Source organism: Strix aluco, chromosome Z (assembly GCF_031877795.1).
Source record: "Strix aluco isolate bStrAlu1 chromosome Z, bStrAlu1.hap1, whole genome shotgun sequence".
NCBI lineage: Eukaryota > Metazoa > Chordata > Aves > Strigiformes > Strigidae > Strix > Strix aluco.
Genome location: NC_133971.1, coordinates 84,147,830 through 84,169,796, shown reverse-complemented (window position 1 = coordinate 84,169,796; position 21,967 = coordinate 84,147,830). Strand labels below are relative to the sequence as shown.

The 21,967-nt window shown below is 40.0% G+C and overlaps 1 protein-coding gene across 2 annotated transcripts; it reads left to right on the top strand.

The window, feature by feature from the left end:
• The first annotated feature begins 54 nt into the window (after positions 1-54).
• On the top strand, positions 55-21,756 carry SUB1 (SUB1 regulator of transcription). Of its 2 annotated transcripts, XR_012621547.1 has the most exons (6): positions 55-140; positions 2,038-2,110; positions 3,766-3,885; positions 15,835-15,943; positions 16,132-16,233; positions 18,274-21,756. XR_012621547.1 is itself a non-coding variant. In XM_074811921.1 (5 exons), the coding sequence occupies exons 2-5, from the start codon at positions 2,039-2,041 to the stop codon at positions 18,351-18,353; spliced, it is 381 nt and encodes a 126-aa protein (XP_074668022.1). In that variant the 5' UTR covers positions 55-140; position 2,038; the 3' UTR covers positions 18,354-21,756. The 2 variants fall into 2 exon arrangements, 1 of the variants encoding a protein (XP_074668022.1); XM_074811921.1 differs by lacking the exon at positions 16,132-16,233.
• The last annotated feature ends 211 nt before the right edge of the window (positions 21,757-21,967 follow it).

Sequence of the window (21,967 nt, the reverse complement as noted above, 5' to 3'; positions counted from 1 at the left end):
GCGACCAGTAGCTGGCCGTCGCGTCCCCTTTAAAGACTTCCCCCGCCCCCTCCCACGTGGTGCAAGACAAAGGCGGGGATTCCGCGGTGCGTCAGTTCCGCTTCGTTCGTGCGGTAGAGGAGCCTAGTGCGGAGTAGGACGTGAGTGTTGGGGTCCCCCCCTTACGCCCCATCGGGGTCGCCGCCATTTTCTCTGTCCCTCGACCCTGTCGCCGACTGTGGGGGCTTTGCCGTCTCCTGGTCGGCGCGGGGCGGGGGGCGCGCTGGGCGGCCGTGTGGCGAGGCTTCCCCTGTTCCTCGACTGCCCGGTGTGCCCTGCGGGAGGGATGCCCCGCTGCGGAGCGGGCCTGGGGCGGGAGGAGGAGCTGCTGTCGAGGAGAAGCTGCCATGTTGGGGGGGCAAAGAGGATTTGTGCGAGGGAGAAAATGGCGGCGGGGAACCGCCCGGCTCTGTTCCCCCCACGCTGGGATCTGACCCTGCCCGCTGAGGACCCCCCACCGTTTTTTTTTGTGCTGCCTTTTCTCTCCTCCGCCGCCGGTGACCTGTAGCCCGCTTGCTGTCACCCTGCTCTGGGAGGACCTGGGCGTCCTTGCCCACCCCCCAATTCTCGTTCCTTTCTCTTGGGGGGCGGCACGAGCCGTGGAAAAGAGAAATAGGGGAGGAAAATGGCGGCTGGTTCTTAGCTCCTCTTGGCTTGTCCTTCTCCTCTATCTTTCCCTCGTCCTCGCTTGGCCCGTCTCATTCCGCCCTCGCTCTCACCGGTGCTGCGGTGTCTCCTCACGCTCTGCCTGCCAGTCTCTCCCGAGGGCACCCACCACCCCCCGTTTCTTTTTTCTCCAGTTTCCGCTTCCACCTTCCTCCATATTGTCACTCCCTCATACTGATGCGGACCCCGAGGTTGTCCCCTGCTGATGCCCATGCCTTCTGCGTATCAGTCTTGCCTTGTTCGGCTCCCTGATTTACATGTTGTCGCTGTGCTTTTTTTACATTGTCCCATTCCAGCGCTCTTCTGCCTCCATCCTGCAGCGTGGCTTATGCGTGCTTCCCCATGCCCTGTTTAATTTTCAGCACTACAGCTTCTATCGTGCTCCAAGTTATCACGGCAAGAACTTACCCTACTTTAGAACCACGTCGATCCATTAGCATTATTCAGACTCTGTTTTTTCTTTTACAGATGTTTTTTTCACTGCCAGCTTAAAAACACTGCTATTCTTTTTTTTTTTTTTTTCCTGAGATACACTCTTTAATCTTTTCTTGGCCTTTCTTAACTGTAGTTAATTTTATATAGTTTTTCTCTGGGATGCTTATTTTTATTCTGAAAGAACAGATGAGCTACTTACTTGTTGCAAAGAGTTTCTAGTAGCAGGCAAGATGTGCAACTGCTATATCTAATCACATGTTTAAATACTAGAGATGTAGAAGCACACCTGGCAGCAGCATTCAAGGAAAGTTGAATATCCACTTGTCTGCTGAATGAATAGACTCGAGTGACTGATGTGTTGAAGCTGCAGTGGAAATATTAACTGCAATACTGTGGTTCACTCTAACTGAGGTGTTTTTCAGACTTTTGTATTATTGGTGGCAACTTTAGCTTCATGTATGACAATTATGCAGCGTGTTGCTTGCAAATCCAACTGGGTGAAATACCCATGTGAGAGTATAGATAATGCTAGGGCTTTGGTAGTTTATATTTTTGAATGTAATATAAAGAATTCCACTGGAGGACAGTATTGTATTTTTTACATTATGGTTTCTGTCATATCTGGGGTATATAAAACTGGTGAAAAATTGTCCCTTTGTAAACAGTTCAAAAACTAAACCACTGCATTTAATGCAGTTGCAGCAAAAATGGTAAGAGATATAAGAGGGAAAAGTGAGATCGCATCTACAATGTGTATTAAAGCTTATATGAAAAGGCAGGAAGGTCTTTAGGAGGTTTTTTAGTAAGTTGAGCCTTTACAAACATGTTTGAAGATGCCTTTCCAGCTGTAATGGGATGTATTTCTTGTATAGTGTTCTCATGTTATTCTCTTCCTAGAATGCCGAAATCAAAGGAACTTGTGTCTTCAAGCTCATCTGCCAGTGATTCAGATAGTGAAGTTGACAAAAAGGTGAACATTATATGCAGTTTATTACTACTGTATTAACCTTGTATTTCAGGCTGGGGTCAAGGAATTAGGTGAGCATTACATCACAACATGCATGTCATTCCATACAATTTATCACTTAATCCAAAATTCACCTCTCCCCCCATACTACAACAAAAAAACCCCACTCCCAAGATTAGGGTTGGGATGCATTGGAAGCTTTTTGCCTTGCAGTAAACTTTTTTCTTAAGCTGCATTTTGCTCTCTTCAGGATTTTCCATATGATGTATCTAACCACAAGCTTCCTGGAATTCTTTGCTCCTTTTTGGCAAGTGATAGGTTTCTGTATAAGCTGCCCCTGGTGTCAAGAATTTGGACTAATTTTGAGGACACACACACTCCCTCTCCACCCCCATTTTAGTATCTGGATTACTTGTCCAAAATAAAAAACTTACACTTGCCTTGTCCTCCTTGTGCCACTGGCTTACCTTGTTTGCATGTTCTTTTTCTCTGATTCTTACCTTTACTGTAATACTATCTGCTAGTTTCTCACTTAAAAGCTGAGCCAACCTGCATGACTCTGAGTTGATTAATTTTAACATGTTGACTGTTTTAAATGTATAAATTGAGTGTTGTCATTTATTTTTAACAGTTTTTTAATTTGCAAGTTTGTATAGATGTACCAGACATTGCAAACAAAGCCAGAAAAAACCAGTGCATTTATCTTCTTAAGAAATGCTAGGTGGTAACGCAGACATCAGGTCTTTTAATGTAGTATGTGAACAGACTTCGGTCTGCTTTACTGAATTAGTTCAAATGTGACTTGGTTGCACTTTGCAAATCAGGTGTTCTGTCAGATTTTAATATAAGAGAAAATGGTAGGTTGATTTTTTTTTTGAGGTAACTGTATTCCTGAAAAAGCAGTCTTAACCATCTGTTTAACGGGCAGTAGGTTGTTGGTTTTTTTCTGTTATAACCTCCCATATTTGTTGGAACTGTTTGTCTTTAAAAGAGGTTCTCCACAGTATGATTCTATCAGGTGAGATTAATTTTTGGTGTCTTTGTATTACTCTTTCTTGTGGGCAGGCATTGTTACTAGATAACCATTAGTAGAAATAGTAACTTTTTAGCATCTGCAGGTAATCTGATTTACAGATGATATTGTCTGAATGTTTTAAAAACATGTTTAATTTATCATGCTATGGACAGAGACTTGGCACTGATTTAGAAAAAAATTAGTCCAATGGAGGTGATACCTAGATCCTTTCTTCATTATATCATCTTTTTTTTTAGAAGAGTTGTAAGCTGTCCTGCATTTTTTGTTGCACTCAGTGGAAAGGAAGGTGAAACTTCCATCAGACTTTACATTTTTTTATAAAACTTCTGAACTGACAGTATTACTGTGCAGAAAGAGTAGGATTTTTGAAATCTATTTTGATCTAGTTCAGTTCTCTTTAAAGCCAGAGTGTTATGGCAGACCTCACTGACAAGAAGAATTAGGCTTGTTTAAAGATTATTTTTTTAAAATTCCAGTCTAAATGTACAGTACTGGATTCCTGTCTTCACAGCAGGAAGGTGATAATGTGCATTGCATAGTAGTAGTTTGTGACCTCTAACGTAAACTGTTCTGTAACTTATAGGAGTTATTTCATGCTTTACTTTTTTATTCTTGCTCCAAGGCAAAGCGGAAAAAGCAAGCAGCTCCAGAAAAGCCTGTAAAGAAACAAAAGACTGGTGAAAGTTCAAAAGGTGCAGCTTCTTCTAAGCAAAGCAGTAACAGAGACGAGAATATGTTTCAGGTAAAATTGATGACTCTTAGAGCCTGGTTAAGGTAACATGTTACATCATATTCACTATGAATTTTATGAGGTGATCTGAGTATCTTGACAGCATAGTGCTTGGTCTCCTGAAGCCTTGGCCAAAGGGGATTATGATGCTAGCATGCAGATGAGATGCTCAAAAGAAATGTTGTCAGGCTTCAGCAGAGTAAAAGAATCTGAGTTGTAGCAATTGATCTAACCCTCATGTCTTTGCCCATGATAACTCTGGATAGTCATTTTGTTGGTATGTACAGCACTTACTGTGGGTATACTGTACATATTGGATTAGGACTCTCTCTACATGAAAATGTTTTTTAGTTAGGGCTCTGGAAAGAAAGGTTCTTGGAAACCAAAGTATGCACTCTTCATTTCTAATTTAACCAGGTCAAGGGCAACTTGGCTCCTGTGTTATAAATGAGACAGTGTCTTGGAATACATTTTGCTGGTAGCTTTGTTTTATGATGCAGGTTTTTCTCACTGAACATCCAGAAAGGTTGTTATTTTTGGCTTTGTCCTTTGTTTTTGAGATAAGATGAATGTACATTTTTCAGTAGCAAGGTGCATTTGTGAATTAAGGGTATTGCAGTGAATTTGTGGGGTTAGCAGAGTCAGTAGCAGTGTGAGCTGAAAGCTGTGCAAGAAATAGGTAGCTCAGAATTTCCCATTTTAGGGGTGTGAATCAAGACTTACTAAATGTCTCTAGCTGGCTGGAATTTAAATTCTTAGACTTTGATTCTTAAGTTTGAAAGGGTATGGGAGAGGTGCCTGATAAGATGGCCCCAACACTGAGTAAAGCAAAAGAAATAGTTTTGGGCTGTAGCTGTGCAAAGTAATATAGCAAAAAAAGAAGGCTTTTCTAGAGAGAAGACTGGCTTAACTGATAGTGTAATACAGGGCAGTTATTTTTAATGTATCAGTTTTCACTTTCCTCTTCACTTAGTTGGGAGGGAGAGCTTCAGTTGAAGGCAATGCCTGACTTCCCCATTGAAGGAAGAAAATAATATTTTTATTTCTGATGAGGCATGCTTTGAACCATATAGGAAGAATGAGATAGTGTCTTCCAGATCTTAAGCAGTGAACTGCAGCTAGAACTCAAAAAAAGCTATGTGTAAACTTTATGCTATGCTTGTAGTAAGTTCCGAGCATTTTTTGTGCTCTCCTGATGCAAAAAAATCCAAACCCTTTCAAACAAAAGCAAAAGTATTTGCATGCTCTCATTTCTTTCAACCTTTTTGACCTAAGATAATAAAATTACTAAAAACAGACAGTAGAGGACTTCTGTTAGTCTGATAAGAGCAGGATTCTTCCAGTGTTGAGTATAATACAGAAAATATACTTGAATATCACCTTGACCTAAACCATCAGTGTTACTTAGTCTCTGCCTGCCTTTGAGTTAATCAACAACTTTTTTTAGATGGTTATTGTTCTGAGTTTTTTCATGCTGCATCAGCTTATGTGCATTAACTAAGTTTCAACTGTTTCAGTGTAGGAATAGCACTGTAGGTCTGAGGATACTTCCCCTCTCTGCCCCCCCCCCCCCCCCCCCCCGAGAGCTTGCTAGAAGATCTAGTTGCGTGTTAATTTTTTAGGTATGCTTTTGTTTGTCCTGGGACTATTAGTAATACTAGAAACTCCATTTCTGCTTTCCCATGGCAGTAAAATGATCTGATGTGCAAGTGACTTTGCAGTATAACTTACAAGTGTGGCATCAATTGATGGAAATCAGCCTGTAAAGCATTCATAGGATAGTCAGAAGTTCTGTGGTGTCCATATTGTGTGTGGGAGTGACAGCAAATGGTGTGAAACTTGGAGGCTTCTTGTTCTACGCCCTCAGGCTGTATTCTCAAAGTATACAGCTTTCCTTAATATAGAGCTCATTGTGACTGCTGAATTCAGAAGATTCAGCGTTTTCATAAAAGATCTACATCTTATTATTTTTGTTTGAGACTAATGTTGGTGTAATCCTATTCTTGAAACTAATTATGAAGAACAGTATAAATATAAGTAGCAGGGAATTAATTCAGTATAAAACCCCAATTTATTTATTGTCGTTATTTAATTGTATTTATTTAAATGTCTTGGCCTTTTTAAGTTTTATAGGTAGCCTAGTATACTTTGTGATTTGTTATAGGATTTGTGTGCAGCTGGGCTGCAGAAGTTTATCTTACTCCCATTTGTGATGTATTACTACAGTCCCTAAGGACAAGTGTTACTCATGTTAACATGGAAAAGTTTAGTGTTGGTTGGATTCCTCAAGCCAACATGAGCTCTGCATCATGTGCTTTGGTTAGCTTGACAAATGCTGTCACCTACCTATGCGTGATTTGGGTGAGGTTTGTTAATGATGTCAGGATGCAGTATTAATGACTACCCAGAGTGGAACCACATCGCATGATCAAGCATTTCACTGAAATTGTTACTTCAAAAGTTGTCCATCTGTGTGTGATCCTGCCTCCCTGGGATCTTATTTGCTTTTTGACTTGGGAGAAATAAGTTCTTCGGTTTCCCAGTGTAATGTCTTTATTATAGGCTCCTGAAAGCACATAAATATATAAGTTTATGATGCTCTGGAAAGGCTGTTGTGTTCAAGGTGATGAATCGCCTTGAGTTCTATCCAGTCCTCAAAGATTAGAGGGGCTAGGGGTGTCTGGATCTGTCTCTTAATAGGTGGGCCATTTACTGCTGGAGAGGGCTGTCCTGGACAACTGACTCCGATATTTGATGTTAGAGATAACGCTTGGGTTAAATTAAGATGATGTAACACCAAACAATTGATTGAAAAACTTATTAGCAGCAGAAGCTGTATTTTAAGAGGAGCCATTTCAACCTTTTAAAGGTAACTAAACTCTGTTAGAACTCTAGAAATGGTTTTCACCAGTGGATAGTAAACTCTGTTACTTTGAAAAAGAACTGAATGTTCTGTAACAGAAGAAAGGGAGAGGGAGAAGGATAAAAAAATAGAGGTAGAGATCGATCTGGATTACCACCCTTGAGTTCCAGCGAGGTCTCTGGTCCATTTTGTGGTCTTGTTGGAGATGGTGGTGGGTGTACATGGAGGTATGGCTCTGTTTTGTAAATATGTTGGCTCACTTGCATATGGGGTGGAGTGGATCCTTTTGTGCTCATTTACATGTGAGGAGAGGAAAAGGGTGGGCTTTCCTGGGCTCATTTACATGTGAGGTGAGGGAGGGTGGGGTTCAGGTGCCAGTCCCAGCCTCTAGTCTCACTTTGTGTGCTGATTAATGGCATCGGTGATCTTACCTGCTGGTGCTCCTTCTTCAGGAGGGTACATGAAAGGTATTCTGCATGCTTTTAGGCTACCACCATTTTTGTTCCTTGTTGTCCCATTACAATGTGGGTCAGAGTTTTTAAATTCCATGGAGGGATACCCCCAGCATATACACATATATCAGATGAAAATTCCAAGTTCTGTGAGGTACCCTGTCTCTGCAGGATCCCCAGGACCATGGGTACAATTTATAACTTGCTTGCAATTAAATAGGGGCTTATTTGGGGGTGTTGGTCTCAAGTTGGGGGGTGCATCTATTTGTTGTGTTTGGTTTTGTTTAATTTGTTTCATGGACAGGTCCACTGGTACTGGTACTGTGTCCTGTCCCTAGAAGGGGTCCAGTTATAGACATGTGGGAGTTGGGTGCACCACGCAGAGTTCCATTTGAAGTTAGTCAAACACAAATTCGTAACTGGTTGTAATGGGGTTTTCTTGAGGATTCCAGGGATAATTTGTACATTGTTCAAGAGCAGTTCCTGTGAGTAAGTCTGCCCTACCACCTGGAATGTTCCTTTGCATTGATGGCCACGAGACATGGCACTGTGTTCTATTCTGTAAGTTGTCTAGGGAGATATTAGAGGGAGGGGGTCCATTCTAAATCTTTTCTTGTGAGCCTTAACCATCCATTCCATGTCTTATGTGATTGCTTTTTACCATTAATATTTAACATGGGTGGTAGAATCGGGGATGAATTTCTCCATTCCATTTGCAGTAGGAAATGAGTGAGACTTATGGAAAGCAGTCCCATCCCAATCCCCTCCTCAGCTGACCTAGGGGTGGTCAGACATACCCATTGGTCTGTGTAGTTCCACACACTTATAAATCCTTGTGTCAATTCCCAAGCTAGATTTTGGGATCCCTCCCCTTGTATACTACTAACAAGGTTGAAGGTGATGAGGATGGTTGCCCTAAACATCTTTCCCTATAACACACAAAAATCACAAATGTAATCAAACAAAAGAGACACACAATGATTAATATAGTTCAAGTTAACGTAGATCCCACATTGCTTCTTCTGATAACCTGTAATATATACATATACAAAACGTATGAAGAATTCCATCCTTCTAATCCTTAAGAGTATCAATATGATGGTCTTTTCTGTCTGCATTGGTAGCTACCTATGCATAAAGATTCAGTGGGTACTTCTCCTATAGTTGGCATATCAACTGGGACTGGCTGTCCCAGATAGTGAAGGGGTTTTGCCAGATCTTTGTCTTCTGCTAAGAAGGAAGGGGGTTCAGGATAGAAAGCAGTTTAGGACACCCATGTTTTAACCCCACCTGTTACTAACCTTTGCCATAGCATCCAGAAGTCTTGCAGGCCACCTGGTGCTGTGTAACTTGAGGACAGGTTTTAATAATCCATTTGTTTTTCCAACTATCCCAATAGCTTGGGGATAGTAGGGGGTATCAAGTACCCATTGAATTTCCTCATCTTTCGGCCATTCTTGGACCACCTTGCCAGTGAAATGGCTACCATTGTTGGATTGAATAGATTCATGTTTAGATAAATAACTGAACCACTGCTTCAACACTTTCATTGTATTCAGTGGCTTGTGCCACTGCTTTGGCTTGAATGAGATGTAAGATGACTTCTACCCCAACTAAAATATATTGTTTTCATTCTGATTTTCTGAAAGGACCTATGTAATCTACTTGCCGTGTTTCCCGTAGACCCTTGTTATTGCTCCCATGAAGTGGGGGGTCTTGTGGGGGATAGTGATCAAGATGTGTGTGACATTAACCACATGTGGAAATAACAGTACCACATAGCTCATGGGCCACCCTCGACTCCGCGCTTCTCTAAGGAGATCTTTAATTCCTGAGTGGCCATGTTTAACGTGTGATCACTCTAGTATAGGTTCCCACTTCTCCTCTCCCTTCTGTCATCACCATCACTGCCAAGTGAGTCAGGAAATCCACTTTGTTATTAAGAAGGTGAGCTTGATTGCTTCCTTTCTGATGGACTGCAACCCACCCCACTAAAATAGGCTTATGCTTAGCGATGTCCAGAATTTCTTCCTATTTATCATTTTGCCATACTGGCACCCAGTTAACTTCCCACTGATTCTGCTCCCAAAAGGGAAGCAATTCTGTACACCTTTTAAACACTGCATAGGAGTCTGTATAAATGTATAGCGGATCCTTGTTTTTCACTCCCCTTTTTATTGCACTCCATACTGCTGTCAGTTCTCCCACCTGTGCGCTTCCTTCCCCCTCAGTTACAACTTGGTTTCATGAATCAATATGCAGTGCTACTGCTCAATATTTCCACGCTTTTCCTTCTCTCAGAGGATGCATCAGTAAACAATATGTTCTTTAAATTGGTCATCGGGCTTAATGGGGGATGAAGGGTGTTTCTCATCTGATTTAGCATCTGTTGGTTGTTGTAGGGAAAGGATTTTAGGTGTTCCTTCCCCTACTTTGTGGGTATGACAATAGTGATCTATTTGTGTACCATTTTCTCAGTCTCCCTTTGTGCTCCTCTAGCAGGAGGTGGAGTGCTGGTAGTTACAGAGCTTAGGGCTTTGAAGGGCCCTCGCAGAATAATTGATTGCCACTTTATAATTTTGTCAGCCTTCTGTAAGACTAGATTGATTATAAAAAGACCCTTTTCTCAGGTAGAGTAGTGCTTTTTGGCACCTCTGAAACTTCAGGAGTAAATTTCAGTGGGGCAAGTGGGGCCTTCAGGTCCATGTTGCCACATACAAATTGAAAGCCCATGGGTTGCAATGCCCTAATCAGTTTGGAGGCGGTTGGTTGGGTGTATTGGCCCTAGGGCCTGGTATACCCTGGCTTCAAAAATCAGCAATTTTAAGGCTTCCTTGTAGACGGGGGTCCATGTCCAAGAGGTCTTTCTTTTTGTTAGATCATACAGAGGTTGAATTATGATAGAAAAATTTGGAATGTGTTTTCTCCAGTATACCAATAGGCCTAAAGCATGTTAGAGTTCTTGTTCCTGGGCACTTTTGCCTGTTCATGGGTAATTAAAATTTGGGGAGGAATACACATTGTCCCTCCCCTCCACCAGATGCCTAAAAGTTTTATCTCAGAGGATGGGAGTTGTAATTATATCCTTTTGAGTCTGTCCTACCACAGAGACATTGGAGTCACCAATCAACATGTCATCAATATACAGATATACTTGTAACTCCCTTCCCTGGGGATAATTTGGGCAAGCTCTTGTGCTAAAGCATAGTGGGCAATAGTCAGTGAATGACAATATCCCTGGGGGAGATGGGAAATGTGTATTGTACGCCTTCACAGGTGAAAACAAAACACTGTCTGACCATATCCTGCAAGGGAACCATAAAAACCGTATCTTTTACGTCAGTGGTGGCCAAAATTCTGTGGGCTTGTTCCTGAATGGTTGCAATCAGTTCTGCTATATTTGGCACAGTGGCCGTTAAGGGACCTGTATTGGCATTCAGGTGCAGGTATCACAGAATTGTCTACGTTGGAAAAGACTTTGAAGATCATCTAGTCCAACCATTAACCTAACATTGACAGTTCCCAACTACACCAGATCCCTCAGCGCTATGTCAGCCTGCCTCTTGAACACCTCCAGGGATTGGGGTGCCACCACCTCCCTGGGCAGCCCATTCCAACGCCTAACTACCCGTTCTGTAAAGAAATGCTTCCTAATATCCAGTCTAAACCTTCCCTGGCCACTTGAGGCCATTCCCTCTTGTCCTATCACTTGTTACTTGGTTAAAGAGACTCATCCCCAGCTCTCTGCACCCTCCTTTCAGGTAGTTGTAGAGGGCGATGAGGTCTCCCCTCAGCCTCCTCTTCTCCAGACTAAACAACCCCAGTTCCCTCAGCCACTCCTCGTACAACATGTGCTCCAGACCCTGCACCAGCTTTGTTGCCCTTCTCTGGACACGCTCGAGTAATTCAATGTCCTTTTTGTAGTGAGGGGCCCAAAACTGAACACAGGAATCGAGGTGTGGCCTCACCAGTGCTGAGGTCAGGGGTAAGATCACTTCCCTGTCCCTGCTGGCCACACTATTTCTGACACAAGCCAGGATATCATTGGCCTTCTTGGCCACCTGGGCACACTGCTGGCTCCTGTTCAGCCGGCTGTCAATCAACACCCCCAGGTCCCTCTCTGACTGGCAGCTCTCCAGCCACTCCTCCCCAAGCCTGTAGCGCTGCTGGGGGTTGTTGTGGCCCAAGTGCAGCACCCGCCATTTGGCCTTATTGAAACTCCTACAGTTGGCCTCAGCCCATCGCTCCAGCCTGTCCAGGTCTCTCTGCAGAGCCTCCCTACCCTCGAGCAGATCAACACTCCCACCCAACTTGGTGTCATCTGCAAACTTACTGAGGGTGCACTCGATCCCCTCATCTAGATCATCAGTTAAGATGTTAAACAGGAGTGGCCCCTGTCTTGAGCACGGTGCCAGAGCAGAGCTCAGTGCCTTGGGTGCTCTGTCCGTGCAGCACCCCCCACACCCAAGGGGAAGTATTTTTCTTATATGGTCTAGGTCTTTAAGGGGGTATGACAATTGTGATTCTTTTCCCTTGTCAGGATCTGCATTCATGGCTTCTACATCAGCTTCGGAGCGGGTTTCATCTAATTGCTTGCTTAGTATGTTTTCTTTTTCCAGTGATTCTGCCAAGGCAGTATGCAGCTTCTGATTAGTTATTCATTAGTTACTCATTTCTTAGTTGTTCTTGCAGAACTTTAACTATGTCTTGTAGTGATTTCATTGTTCGACTTGAGATCTGTTGGTTTATGTGTCTATTTTGTGGGCAGTGACTAAAGCAGCCCCCAATACTGCACAAGACCAGTGCTTTTCCTTTTCCCCATCTCAGCCTCTGCTCTTTAGCTAAGATGGTGATTCTGTCAGCTACTGCCTGTGGATTATGCTGGTTATTTTGGGCCCAAACCATTCCAGGGGGAGAAGGTTGGACACTGTCGCCCTCTAATCTCTCCAGGAGAGGAGTACAATCCATGGTTAAACCTCCCAGGGAGGCCATGGTAAAACCTATGAGTTTATGGATCACATAACTTAATAACCCTCAGAGGGCTACTCCACTATTTCTCCACAGAGTATGGCATTTCTCAGGTGTCATGCTAAGGACCCTGGTCCAGTCGATTGTTTCAGCACAAACAAGGGTATCCTGTCTGTGATGCCAATTAATGTTGCATTCATAGCAATAAATCAATTTTATAAGAGATGGATTGCCTTGCATTCTATCCAGTCCTCAAAGATTAGAGGGGCTAGGGATGGCTGGGCCTATCTCTTAATAGGTAGGCCAGCTAGTGCCAGAGAGGACTGTCCTGGACAACCCACTTGAGATACCCTTGGGCTAAATTAAGATGATGTAACACCAAAGGATTGATTGAAGAATTATTAACAGCAGAAGCTGTATCTTAACAGGAGCCAATTCAACCTTTGTAAAGGTAACTAAACTCTGTTAGAACTCTAGAAATGGTTTTCACCAGTCAATAGTAAACCCTGTTATTTCAAAGAACTGAATGTCCTGTAACATATAAGAAAGGGAGAAGGATAGAAAAATAGAGGTAGAGATCTGAATCACCACCCTGAGTTCCAGCGAGGTCTCTGGTCCAGTTTGTGGTCTTGTTGGTGATGGTGGTGGGTGTACACGGAGGTATGGCTCTCTGTTTTGTAAATATGTTGGCTCACTTGCATATGAGGCGGGGTGGAGTGGATCCTTTTGTGCTCATTTACATGTGAGGAGAGGAAAAGGGTGGGTTTTCCTGGGCTCATTTACATGTGAGGTGAGGGAGGGTGGGGTTCAGGTGCCAGTCCCAGCCTCTAGTCTCACTTTGTGTGCTGATTACTTGGTCTGTGCAGTCAGGCCCCTTGAGGCCTTACATGGCTCTGGAACACCTGTTCAGTTTATGTAACTCAGTCTGCTGTGCAGGTGCCACTGGGGCGGGTTGTGGAGCTCCTTCCTCAGATAAACACTGAGTTGTTTTTGCCCAGTTATGTGGAACCAATCTCCCTGTGCCAGGTGTGAGCTGCCTGCCTGGTGCCTGTGCCCCCTCTCCTCCACCTGTGGCTCATGGCACTATGCAGCCACAGTGTTTGAGGCATTAACTCAGTCCCTCACGGAGGTGATTGGTTTAGCATATTAATTCTGAAACTTAGGGGGTCACCAATGCATTTCACAATCAATTTGCTGGTTTGCAGATCTGACTGTTAACAGGACTCTCTATTGTGTTCACTCTAATGCTATCCATATAGTTAAGAAAGAAGGATGTTTTTTTGCTGTTTGTGTTTCCACAGTGTGTGTACAGTTTAATCAAGACAAACTGGAAATCAGAGTGAAGAAGGTGGTTGGTGAAACTTACACAGGAAGTCAGTTGCATAGTGAAAGGAACTGAGACACAGTTCAGTGTGTTTTATTCTAAGAAACAGAAACCTGGAAATAATGGTTTTAATGTCTTCTCATTTATGTAATTCAATAGAGTAGAATAAGGAGGTGTAATATTTAGTAAGAAGCATATGCACTTGTCTGTGAAGGTTGAACTCTAGTAACTGTGCTGCTATAAATGATTACAACCCTTGGATCACTACTGTGGTTATAGGGATACAAAGATGTCTTAGATCAGTGAAATTATTCTAGGACTATCAGTTGCTGTGTGAAAAGAATGGTTCAGAAATGGATCTGTGCCACAATTGCAGGTAACTGAACATCAGGAAACATCAGTTTACTTAAATAGTTAAAGCTAGATTTTGGTTGAGGTTTTTAACCTGAGATGTTAATTGAAAGCTGTATTTTAGAACAGCCTATTTAAAGCTTTTAGCAGTGGCAGCTTTTGCGTAGAGTTCAACTGAACATTCAAAATTAAATGTGAACATTCAGCTGAAATCTAGATAGTGATGTAAAACCTAATTTAATTTTGACATTTTCCTATGGAGCTGCTTCCATTTAAGCTAGACTTACTGACTAAATGTGAACTTTGCATTATTGCCCCTTGCCTTACTGTAGTCAAGTTAAGACATATAGTCTTATCCTTAAAATCCTAAAGCAAATCTTGAATTACCTGACAATGCACTAATATTCTTTGATAGCCCTGGAAAAAAAAGTGTTGCAGGGTATACTACTTGAAGCTGTTCCCAGAGGTGGCCTTAAAAGTCACTGAAGTGTTAGAGGGTAAAACCAAGAAATGTTGTTTGTGTTAGGCTATTTAGGATATACTTTGCCAGCAGTGCTGGTGGACCTGGGCATGGTCCCAAGTTTGGTCTGAAAGAACTAAGCTACCATGACGACATACCTTATTTTTGAATGCTAAATTTGTAGTACGGTGAAAGTATTTAATAAATCAATCAAAAAATAACTATCTTATAAACTGTAATGTTCTACTTATTTTAAAGGAAGCTTTGAAGTAGGAAAACTGCTTCAGGCTTGTGGTATGTAAAGATATCCTGATTGCTTTAAAAATCAATTTTAGGGTTAATTTAACATGATCTGTAGAAGAAGAAAAATGACTTTAAGTGAACATAAAAGTTCCTTTTTTGTATCTGTTTTGTGAGATAACAGCTTATGACTCAAACGTTTTTCTGTGGATGATTTTAGTTTATGGAGAGTTGTTCAACCTTTCTGGTCAGACTTAATGCTAGTAAGATGTGTTTGGACCTTCGTTAAGTTGTATCAAAAGGCAAGATGTGTGAACTAAATGTTTTATCGGGAACGAATATTCTGATTTAAAATTGCTTGCTTTAGGATGTGTTCTTTCTCCATATAGTGTATCCAGAAGGTGTGTACAGAATTCTAAGATTTTCTTACATGAACTGTATTTGGTTTTATTATATAATTTCTGATTCTCAAGTCCACATTATACTTTGAATTTATGTGAACAAACATTTTTGTATCAAACTTGGAAAGGTCTTTAATGAGCCTAAATATGTAGTGTAATACATAGCTGTTAGTGTGATTGCTTCCCCTGCCCCTTATAACTCACCCTTATAATTCAGTTAAGCCACTGTGGTGCAGGAATTACGGAATGCGGAAGTCATTTTATACTACGCTAGATGCTGGTAAACTTAAAGGTTTTGAATGTTTTTTTGGAACATCTGGTACAATGCGATAGTCTTTTAACCACAGTTCTAGTGATGTGCTGAGGACTTGGGAGCAGGCATGGGAGAGTTGGCTAACTTTCATTGCCATCTGTATTTACTGTGTTTAAAAAAAGAAAAAAACCAAACACCCATCTAGAAATTGTGGTTATCTTATCTGAATATCTCATTTGCTTTCTGTACATCTGGAATGGACTAAAATTTAGATTTGGGAGTAGAGCTCCCTCTTTCCCTGTTTGTTTATAACTGCTGCAAACAAAGATGGTTATAATAGAGGCAAAACTTTATTTCAGAAAACAGTAAATTTTGTAAGAAGTAAGTGTGTTAAGAATATGGGTATTTTTATTCTAGGAGAACTACTTTTGCGTTGAGCATTGAATGGTCAACTTGTTTTAAGTTGTTCATGTGTTCATACTGCCATTACTTATTAGCCTAGTGACTATTCTGGATTAAGCTTTTGATCTGGCTGTTTCTCTGGTGTCTAAAATAAGCTGCAGTGTGCAGTGTCACATGTCTGAGTCTGATACTGCTGGGAAAAATGATTGCTGTAATATGTAAAATACCCTTATATGTGTTTTGACAGATCGGCAAAATGAGGTATGTCAGTGTTCGTGACTTTAAAGGAAAAGTCTTAATTGATATTAGAGAATATTGGATGGATCAAGAAGGTGAAATGAAGCCTGGCAGAAAAGGTATTGTTCTGTTTCATGTTATTTTGTATTAAAACATTGTCTGTAGTTTGCTGGAGAATTTTGTGTATCAGATTTTTATACTTTGTTGCTACATGACGTTTTTAGAGTAATATTTTTACTTTTTATATTTTAATAAATTTTTAATAATAATTTTTTGTGTTTTAATAAATGGTTGGTTTTATCTGTAGATTATAAACAAAAGCAAAGTGGGTTCATTGGCCGGAGTCTGTTTTCCTAAATGGATCCTCCATGATTTATGCAAGACAAGGCACCAAATACAAGTAAATTTGGTATGGGAGTTATAAGCATAGCCATACTTTTTTTTTCCCCCCCATTGATTAACTTAATGCAGTTTCTTTCTTCTATTACATTTACTCACTTGTGATAAGATGTTTATGTCTTTAGAACAATTATGTCCTTCAATTTCTATCAAATTTTAGATTAAAATAATAAAGACATCTAATGTGACTAATTTGGGGAAAACCATGTCAAGATTCTAGTTGAGGTGGAAATAGCTTGAGTGTTCATGTTTTGGTACTGTGTTTCTAACCTGCAGCACAGCATAAGCCATTGTACCTTTAATTGCTGCTGCCATACCTGTTTTGTATGGCATGCCTTCACTGAACCAGTTTCAGAATTTTGCCACCTGTAAGATGAGGATGCAGGGATGGTTGCAGTAGTAGTGCTTTCCTTAACATCATGTTGCTTCTCTTAGAAAAGCCTGCTTTTAATTAGTTATCATATTGTGCCAAGGAAGGAGGTAGGCATGAAACATTCTGCCCTGGAGATTGAAGGCATTTAATGTACAATCAGCATAAGGTTTGTTACATTCCTCTGGTCTGTCCAGGAGCAATTCAGTGAATAGACATATGGAAAGCTTGAGAAGCATTTTCAGCATTTCTTAAATAACTGTTGAGAATAGGTTTGTATGAACAGGTGTATTGGTACTGTACAGGAAAATTTCTTGTTTTGGATTTGTTGTTGCTACTTCATAAAAAAGATTCCTCTAATGTCTAAGGCCTCTAACCTGCTGTATTTTGACGTGGAAGTCAAAAGTGTATGCAGTTTGAGATTTTATGGGTAGACCAAGTGACAAAAATTACATGATGTAGATAGAAATATTTGTCCATGTGGCAAAAGGATCTGAATTTTATTAAGATAAAATTAATGATCTGATAGCGTATATGAGTCTGATGTTATGTTGATGCACTTAGGTTAGCTAGATAAGCAGCTCATGACAACAGTATAAGCAGTTGAAATTGTATAATAAAAAAAATCCAACAGTTTAAGTTGTGTCAGAGCAGGTCTGAACTGCGTGCAGTTCATCTGGTATGTGGTTCAGGGACATCTTGATAATGTTTGATCCCCTAAATGGTTAGCGCACCTGACCTAACTTTTTTCAAAAGAAACCTGCCCTCTAAAGACTGGTGGAAAACAGCCTAGAGTAGCTCCATGCAGACTGGTTTGCTACTCAGAGTTATGGTGGGTGCTCAGTGATGGTAGAAGAAGAAGGCAATGAGCCCCAAAAGTGGAATTCAAAGTTTCACCTGTTTTCAGGTCCTGCTCCACCTACAGGGAGAAAGCAATGAAGGAAGCCTGATCACTGAGGGGTGAGAGTTGGGGGTAAATAGTAAAAGAACCTGGCTGGAGAGTGTGTGATAGGTAGGCCTGTGAGTCTGTACTTGCACAGAGCTGGTGTAGAGATTACAGGGAAAGAATGAGGACCACAAAGCAAAATGTGCCTGGACTCAAGCTTGAGGAAGTACAAATTTAGAGCTGAGGAGGTGGGTTATGGGGCACTAAATCATTATTGATTGAAAGTCACTAGAAACTAGAGTAAACTTGGAAGGAAAAACATAACTTCAGTGTTGGTTTGTGAGTGCTAGGGAGTTCTTTAAGAAACAGGAGGAAGAAACCCTCAGAAATATGGTACTTTAAAAGTGTGTAGAAGTTCAGGCCACAGAGGTATGGCTTTTAGGAGCCAATAGGAATTCAAATGATTTCCTACTTTGCTCCCAGGGGTTTTGTTCTGCCTTCTATCAAGGCCAGAGCTGTATTTCCCTCCTGTGTTTAGCTTAATACTTTTGAATGAATTTGTTAGATTGTGCTCATTTTCTTTGTAATTTCAATTTGTCCAGAGATGAGCTGAAGTCTAAAGTTAAACCAAAGTGTTCTGAATGAGTAGTTTCAGTTTGTAACTGAGATGATTGTTGAAGTAGCTCAAGCATTAATAGTTATGACATAATGAAACCAGCCTTCATAGTAACTATGCAAGGTCCTGCACCACAATTTTCTTTTTGTCTTAAGTGTTTATTTTTAATGCATTTCAGGTATTTCTTTAAATCCAGAACAGTGGAACCAGCTGAAGGAACAAATTTCTGATATTGACGATGCAGTAAGAAAACTGTAAAGACAGAGCCATACAGGAACTTCTATCACTTTACTTGTTTCAAGAGGTCTTTTTACATTGGCTTTTGTTTTCTAAAATATTGTTTTCCAAGCTATTGTATATTTGGATTGCAAAACAATTTGTAAGATGAATACTTTTTTTATGTGCATTAAAAGTGTATTCTGAGTGAGGCTATTTGTGCATACTTTACTAAAAGGAGATGTGTTGCTTTCACCTCGTGGTGTATAATAAACAAATCAAATAATATGTAAAGCGTATTTGTTTATGGCCTTTTGATTGAAGGTGTTTAATAAGGCCACCTAATAGCTTTAGTCTTTGTTTCAGTTCAGATAACAGTTAATATAAATTTGTTTTCAGAGGAGATTTCTTAAAATGTCTCAGTTTAATTTTTTGTTTTATTTCATACTCTTTGGTATTGCCCTGATAGCTTTCTGCTTTAAGACTTGATACAGTGAATACTTGGTAAAACACATTTTTGTAGATAATTTTAAATACTGTATTTGCTAATTTACCCTGTTTATTCAGATGTAAACAGTCCTGGTTATATAGACTTTTTTGCATTACTTGCATGAAGTGTTATGCTAAATATAACACTTGAACACAAGCCACATGCGATTTCTTCCCATTTTTCTATAGCTTGCTTGACTTAGAAAATACAATTAGCCTTTTTTCTTTGACCCTAGACTTCTAGAATGTGATGCATAAACTTGTACAGTAATAGACATATACCTCAGAGTAAGATAGTATTTAAAAGCTCCAAATGTGGTTATTAGTTAGGTACCCTTTCCAAGCTTTGCATTAAATTAATTCTTGAACACATACTAACTAGTTATTCTATAGAAAAGAACAGTTAACCTGTCTTTGTAGGGCTTTTGTTCGTTTGAGAGTATTGTGTAAACAATGATGCTTAAACTAGGCTGTAACACAGGTTAAACAGTCACAGGGTTAAAATTGCTTCAGCCAAAGTATCTGGCTATCATGCTTCTGTCCTGTCCACACTGCCTGCCCAGACCACTTAACTTGGCTTGCTTTGTGTGGCTTACATGTGTACAGCTGTTTTATCTTTTGTACAGAGATACTTAGCGCTTACGGTGGAGCGCTGATACATAGTGGATCATGACTCTAGCGAACTTCGCTTGTCGAACATTGTACTATTCTGTTAAAAGCTTCTGTCCAGTGGAAGCTCTAGTAGACTAGATGCTGCCCTAGTTGAAGGGCTTCTTGGTAAGTGTCACAAACGATGGAATGAAGAAGGGAGCCTATGATGTTTGAGTAGAACTTGGAGAGATAAGGGGCATGCCAGTATGGAAGTTAAAGGTGAAAGATCAAAGTTAGCTGACACATAATGACTACAGTGAAGAAATGTATGTTAGCAGAATTGGAGAAGAGTTCATTTTCTGCCATAATTCAGTTAAAGGAAGAAGATGAAACAACTTCATGAAAATTGATGTTTCAAGACTTTGTAGTGAATGTACAACTTTATTGGTTCAGCTGTAATTATCCCATTTGATGTTAAAGTAGTTTTAAAATTTTCTATGGATAGACAAATTTGACTATTTGTTTAATTTTGGAATATCTTAATTGTTTATATTGCAGACATGCATGGAAGTGCCATACACTGTTTCTGTGCTGCAGAGTTTATAATTCGATACAAATACATATGAAAGGGTGACTTCATCAAGTTAAATACATATGATTTAATTTAAATATTATGTCAGATACCTCCACCTGGTTTTTAACTTACCCTTTGTTGACATAATACAGATAAAGTTAAGATCTGTTTTTATATAGCTTAGGAAATCTTGAGTTTATACAAACTGCTTGAGGGTGAATAAAAGGGTGAAGAGATATTTGTGGTAGCAGATGCCTTTTTGAGCACAACATTTTTTTTGCATGACTCCTAAGGGCATGTAGGGATATTTGGACCAAACAGAATAAATATGAAATATTTGGTAAAATTTCACAGATGAGTGAATGGAATAAATTGCTTCAGATCACTATTGACAGGTTGTAGGCGTTTTTTATTTGTGGTGTATATATATGATTTTTTTCCTTTAAATACGAAATTTTGCAACTAGATTTCACCCATTTTACCTGAAAGCTTTCATGTGGCTACTTTAAAGTGCATGATTATATTAGAGGGAACATTGTTCTCAGATTACTGTGCTAGTAGGTCATTGGATGGCAGTTGTGTATCAGAGTACAATATAATTGTGTACAGAAAGGTGGAGAATTAAATACATTCCCTTGGGAGTAAGTGAAAGTTTTAATACAGTAATTAGTTTCTCATGTGGAAACTGATGGTAGAGGTGTTCAAAGAAATTAGTATTTATTAACCAAGATCTATTACTGCCTATTATAGATAACCCCCTTGCTGAATATGTGGTGATAATAACTGGAACTGTTTATCCCACCTTACTTGATAAAACTTGGGGCAGTTTGATTTTACTTAACTTGTCTGTTTAAAAATAGTTTTATATCTTCCAGTTATGTTTCTGTTTCTAATAATGATAAAATATCATGTATTTTACCTGAGACAACCTTAACATCTGCATGATTGTCCTACGAAAAAGGTAACTAAATAAACCAGTCAGTTTCCCAAATGAACTCAAAATGGGATGAATTGAATTGTGAGGGAATTCATTGTACCTCAGATGACTCTGCTTGTTACTTGATAAAAACTTGACACATTCAATGTTATTTTTAAATAAATAGTTGGTAGTGATTTGTCTTGTAATTGTCTACAGCTGTAGTCTTTCTAATTTGAGAAGAAAATTCAGATTTTTTTAGTAAAGATTATTTTCTTGAAGACAAAATGGTAGTTAGGGTACATGTAGAAGTGTCCATGGAAGAAAATCGTGCATGTTTGAAAAGGCTGTGTAATATGAGATAAAAACACTGCTCTCTTTCCCATTGAAGTGGCAAAAGAAAGATGCGTTTGATTCTTGAGGTTTATGCAGGGCATATTAGCAATATGTTTTATAAATTAAACCTACTATGGAGCTTGGGAGGAAAACCACATCACAGTTAGAACTGCCAAAGTACCTTATGTGTGATAAATCAAACTGTCATGTACGATGTTGCTCTTATGTAGAGATGTTCATATTGAAATGAAACAACTGCAGTACCATTTGATATTTCTGTTAAAGGAAATGCCTCAGTTACGTACTTCTGTGATATGTTAACAAAAAAATTGATGACTGTAATTCCGGTAACTCAAATGTCATATTGTTAACCGTGTGGAATGTTTCATGTTTTGCTCTGGTGGTATCTACTGCAGAGAGCCCACTGGAAATATGAGCCCTCCAACTGTAATTACCTTAATGTTCAAATAAAAAATAGTTAAATGGCATATGTGTAATAACAATTTGAACACTTGAAAATAAATGAAGACTTCAGTTGATGTAGTGTTATTTTTAATAGAAATTCAGCAGCACTAAAACTTCTTAAATTCTTATGGAAACTGCTGTTTGTTTCTTGCAACTATTGTAATCTGGAAATTTGAAAACTTAATCATACTTGGTCTGTGTTTGCGAGTGGTGGCTTGACTGTAGCCCAGCGGGATAGAAGTTTTCCACCATGGTAGAAAAACAAGTGTCATGTTAATGTGGACG

Coding starts and splice junctions, on each gene's coding strand:
- SUB1 (XM_074811921.1), top strand. CDS start 2,039: ATGCCGAAATCAAAGGAACTTGTGTCTTCAAGCTCATCTGCCAGTGAT. Junction 3,886..15,834: donor GAGACGAGAATATGTTTCAG/GTAAAATTGATG, acceptor GTGTTTTGACAG/ATCGGCAAAATGAGGTATGT. Junction 15,944..18,273: donor AATGAAGCCTGGCAGAAAAG/GTATTGTTCTGT, acceptor AATGCATTTCAG/GTATTTCTTTAAATCCAGAA.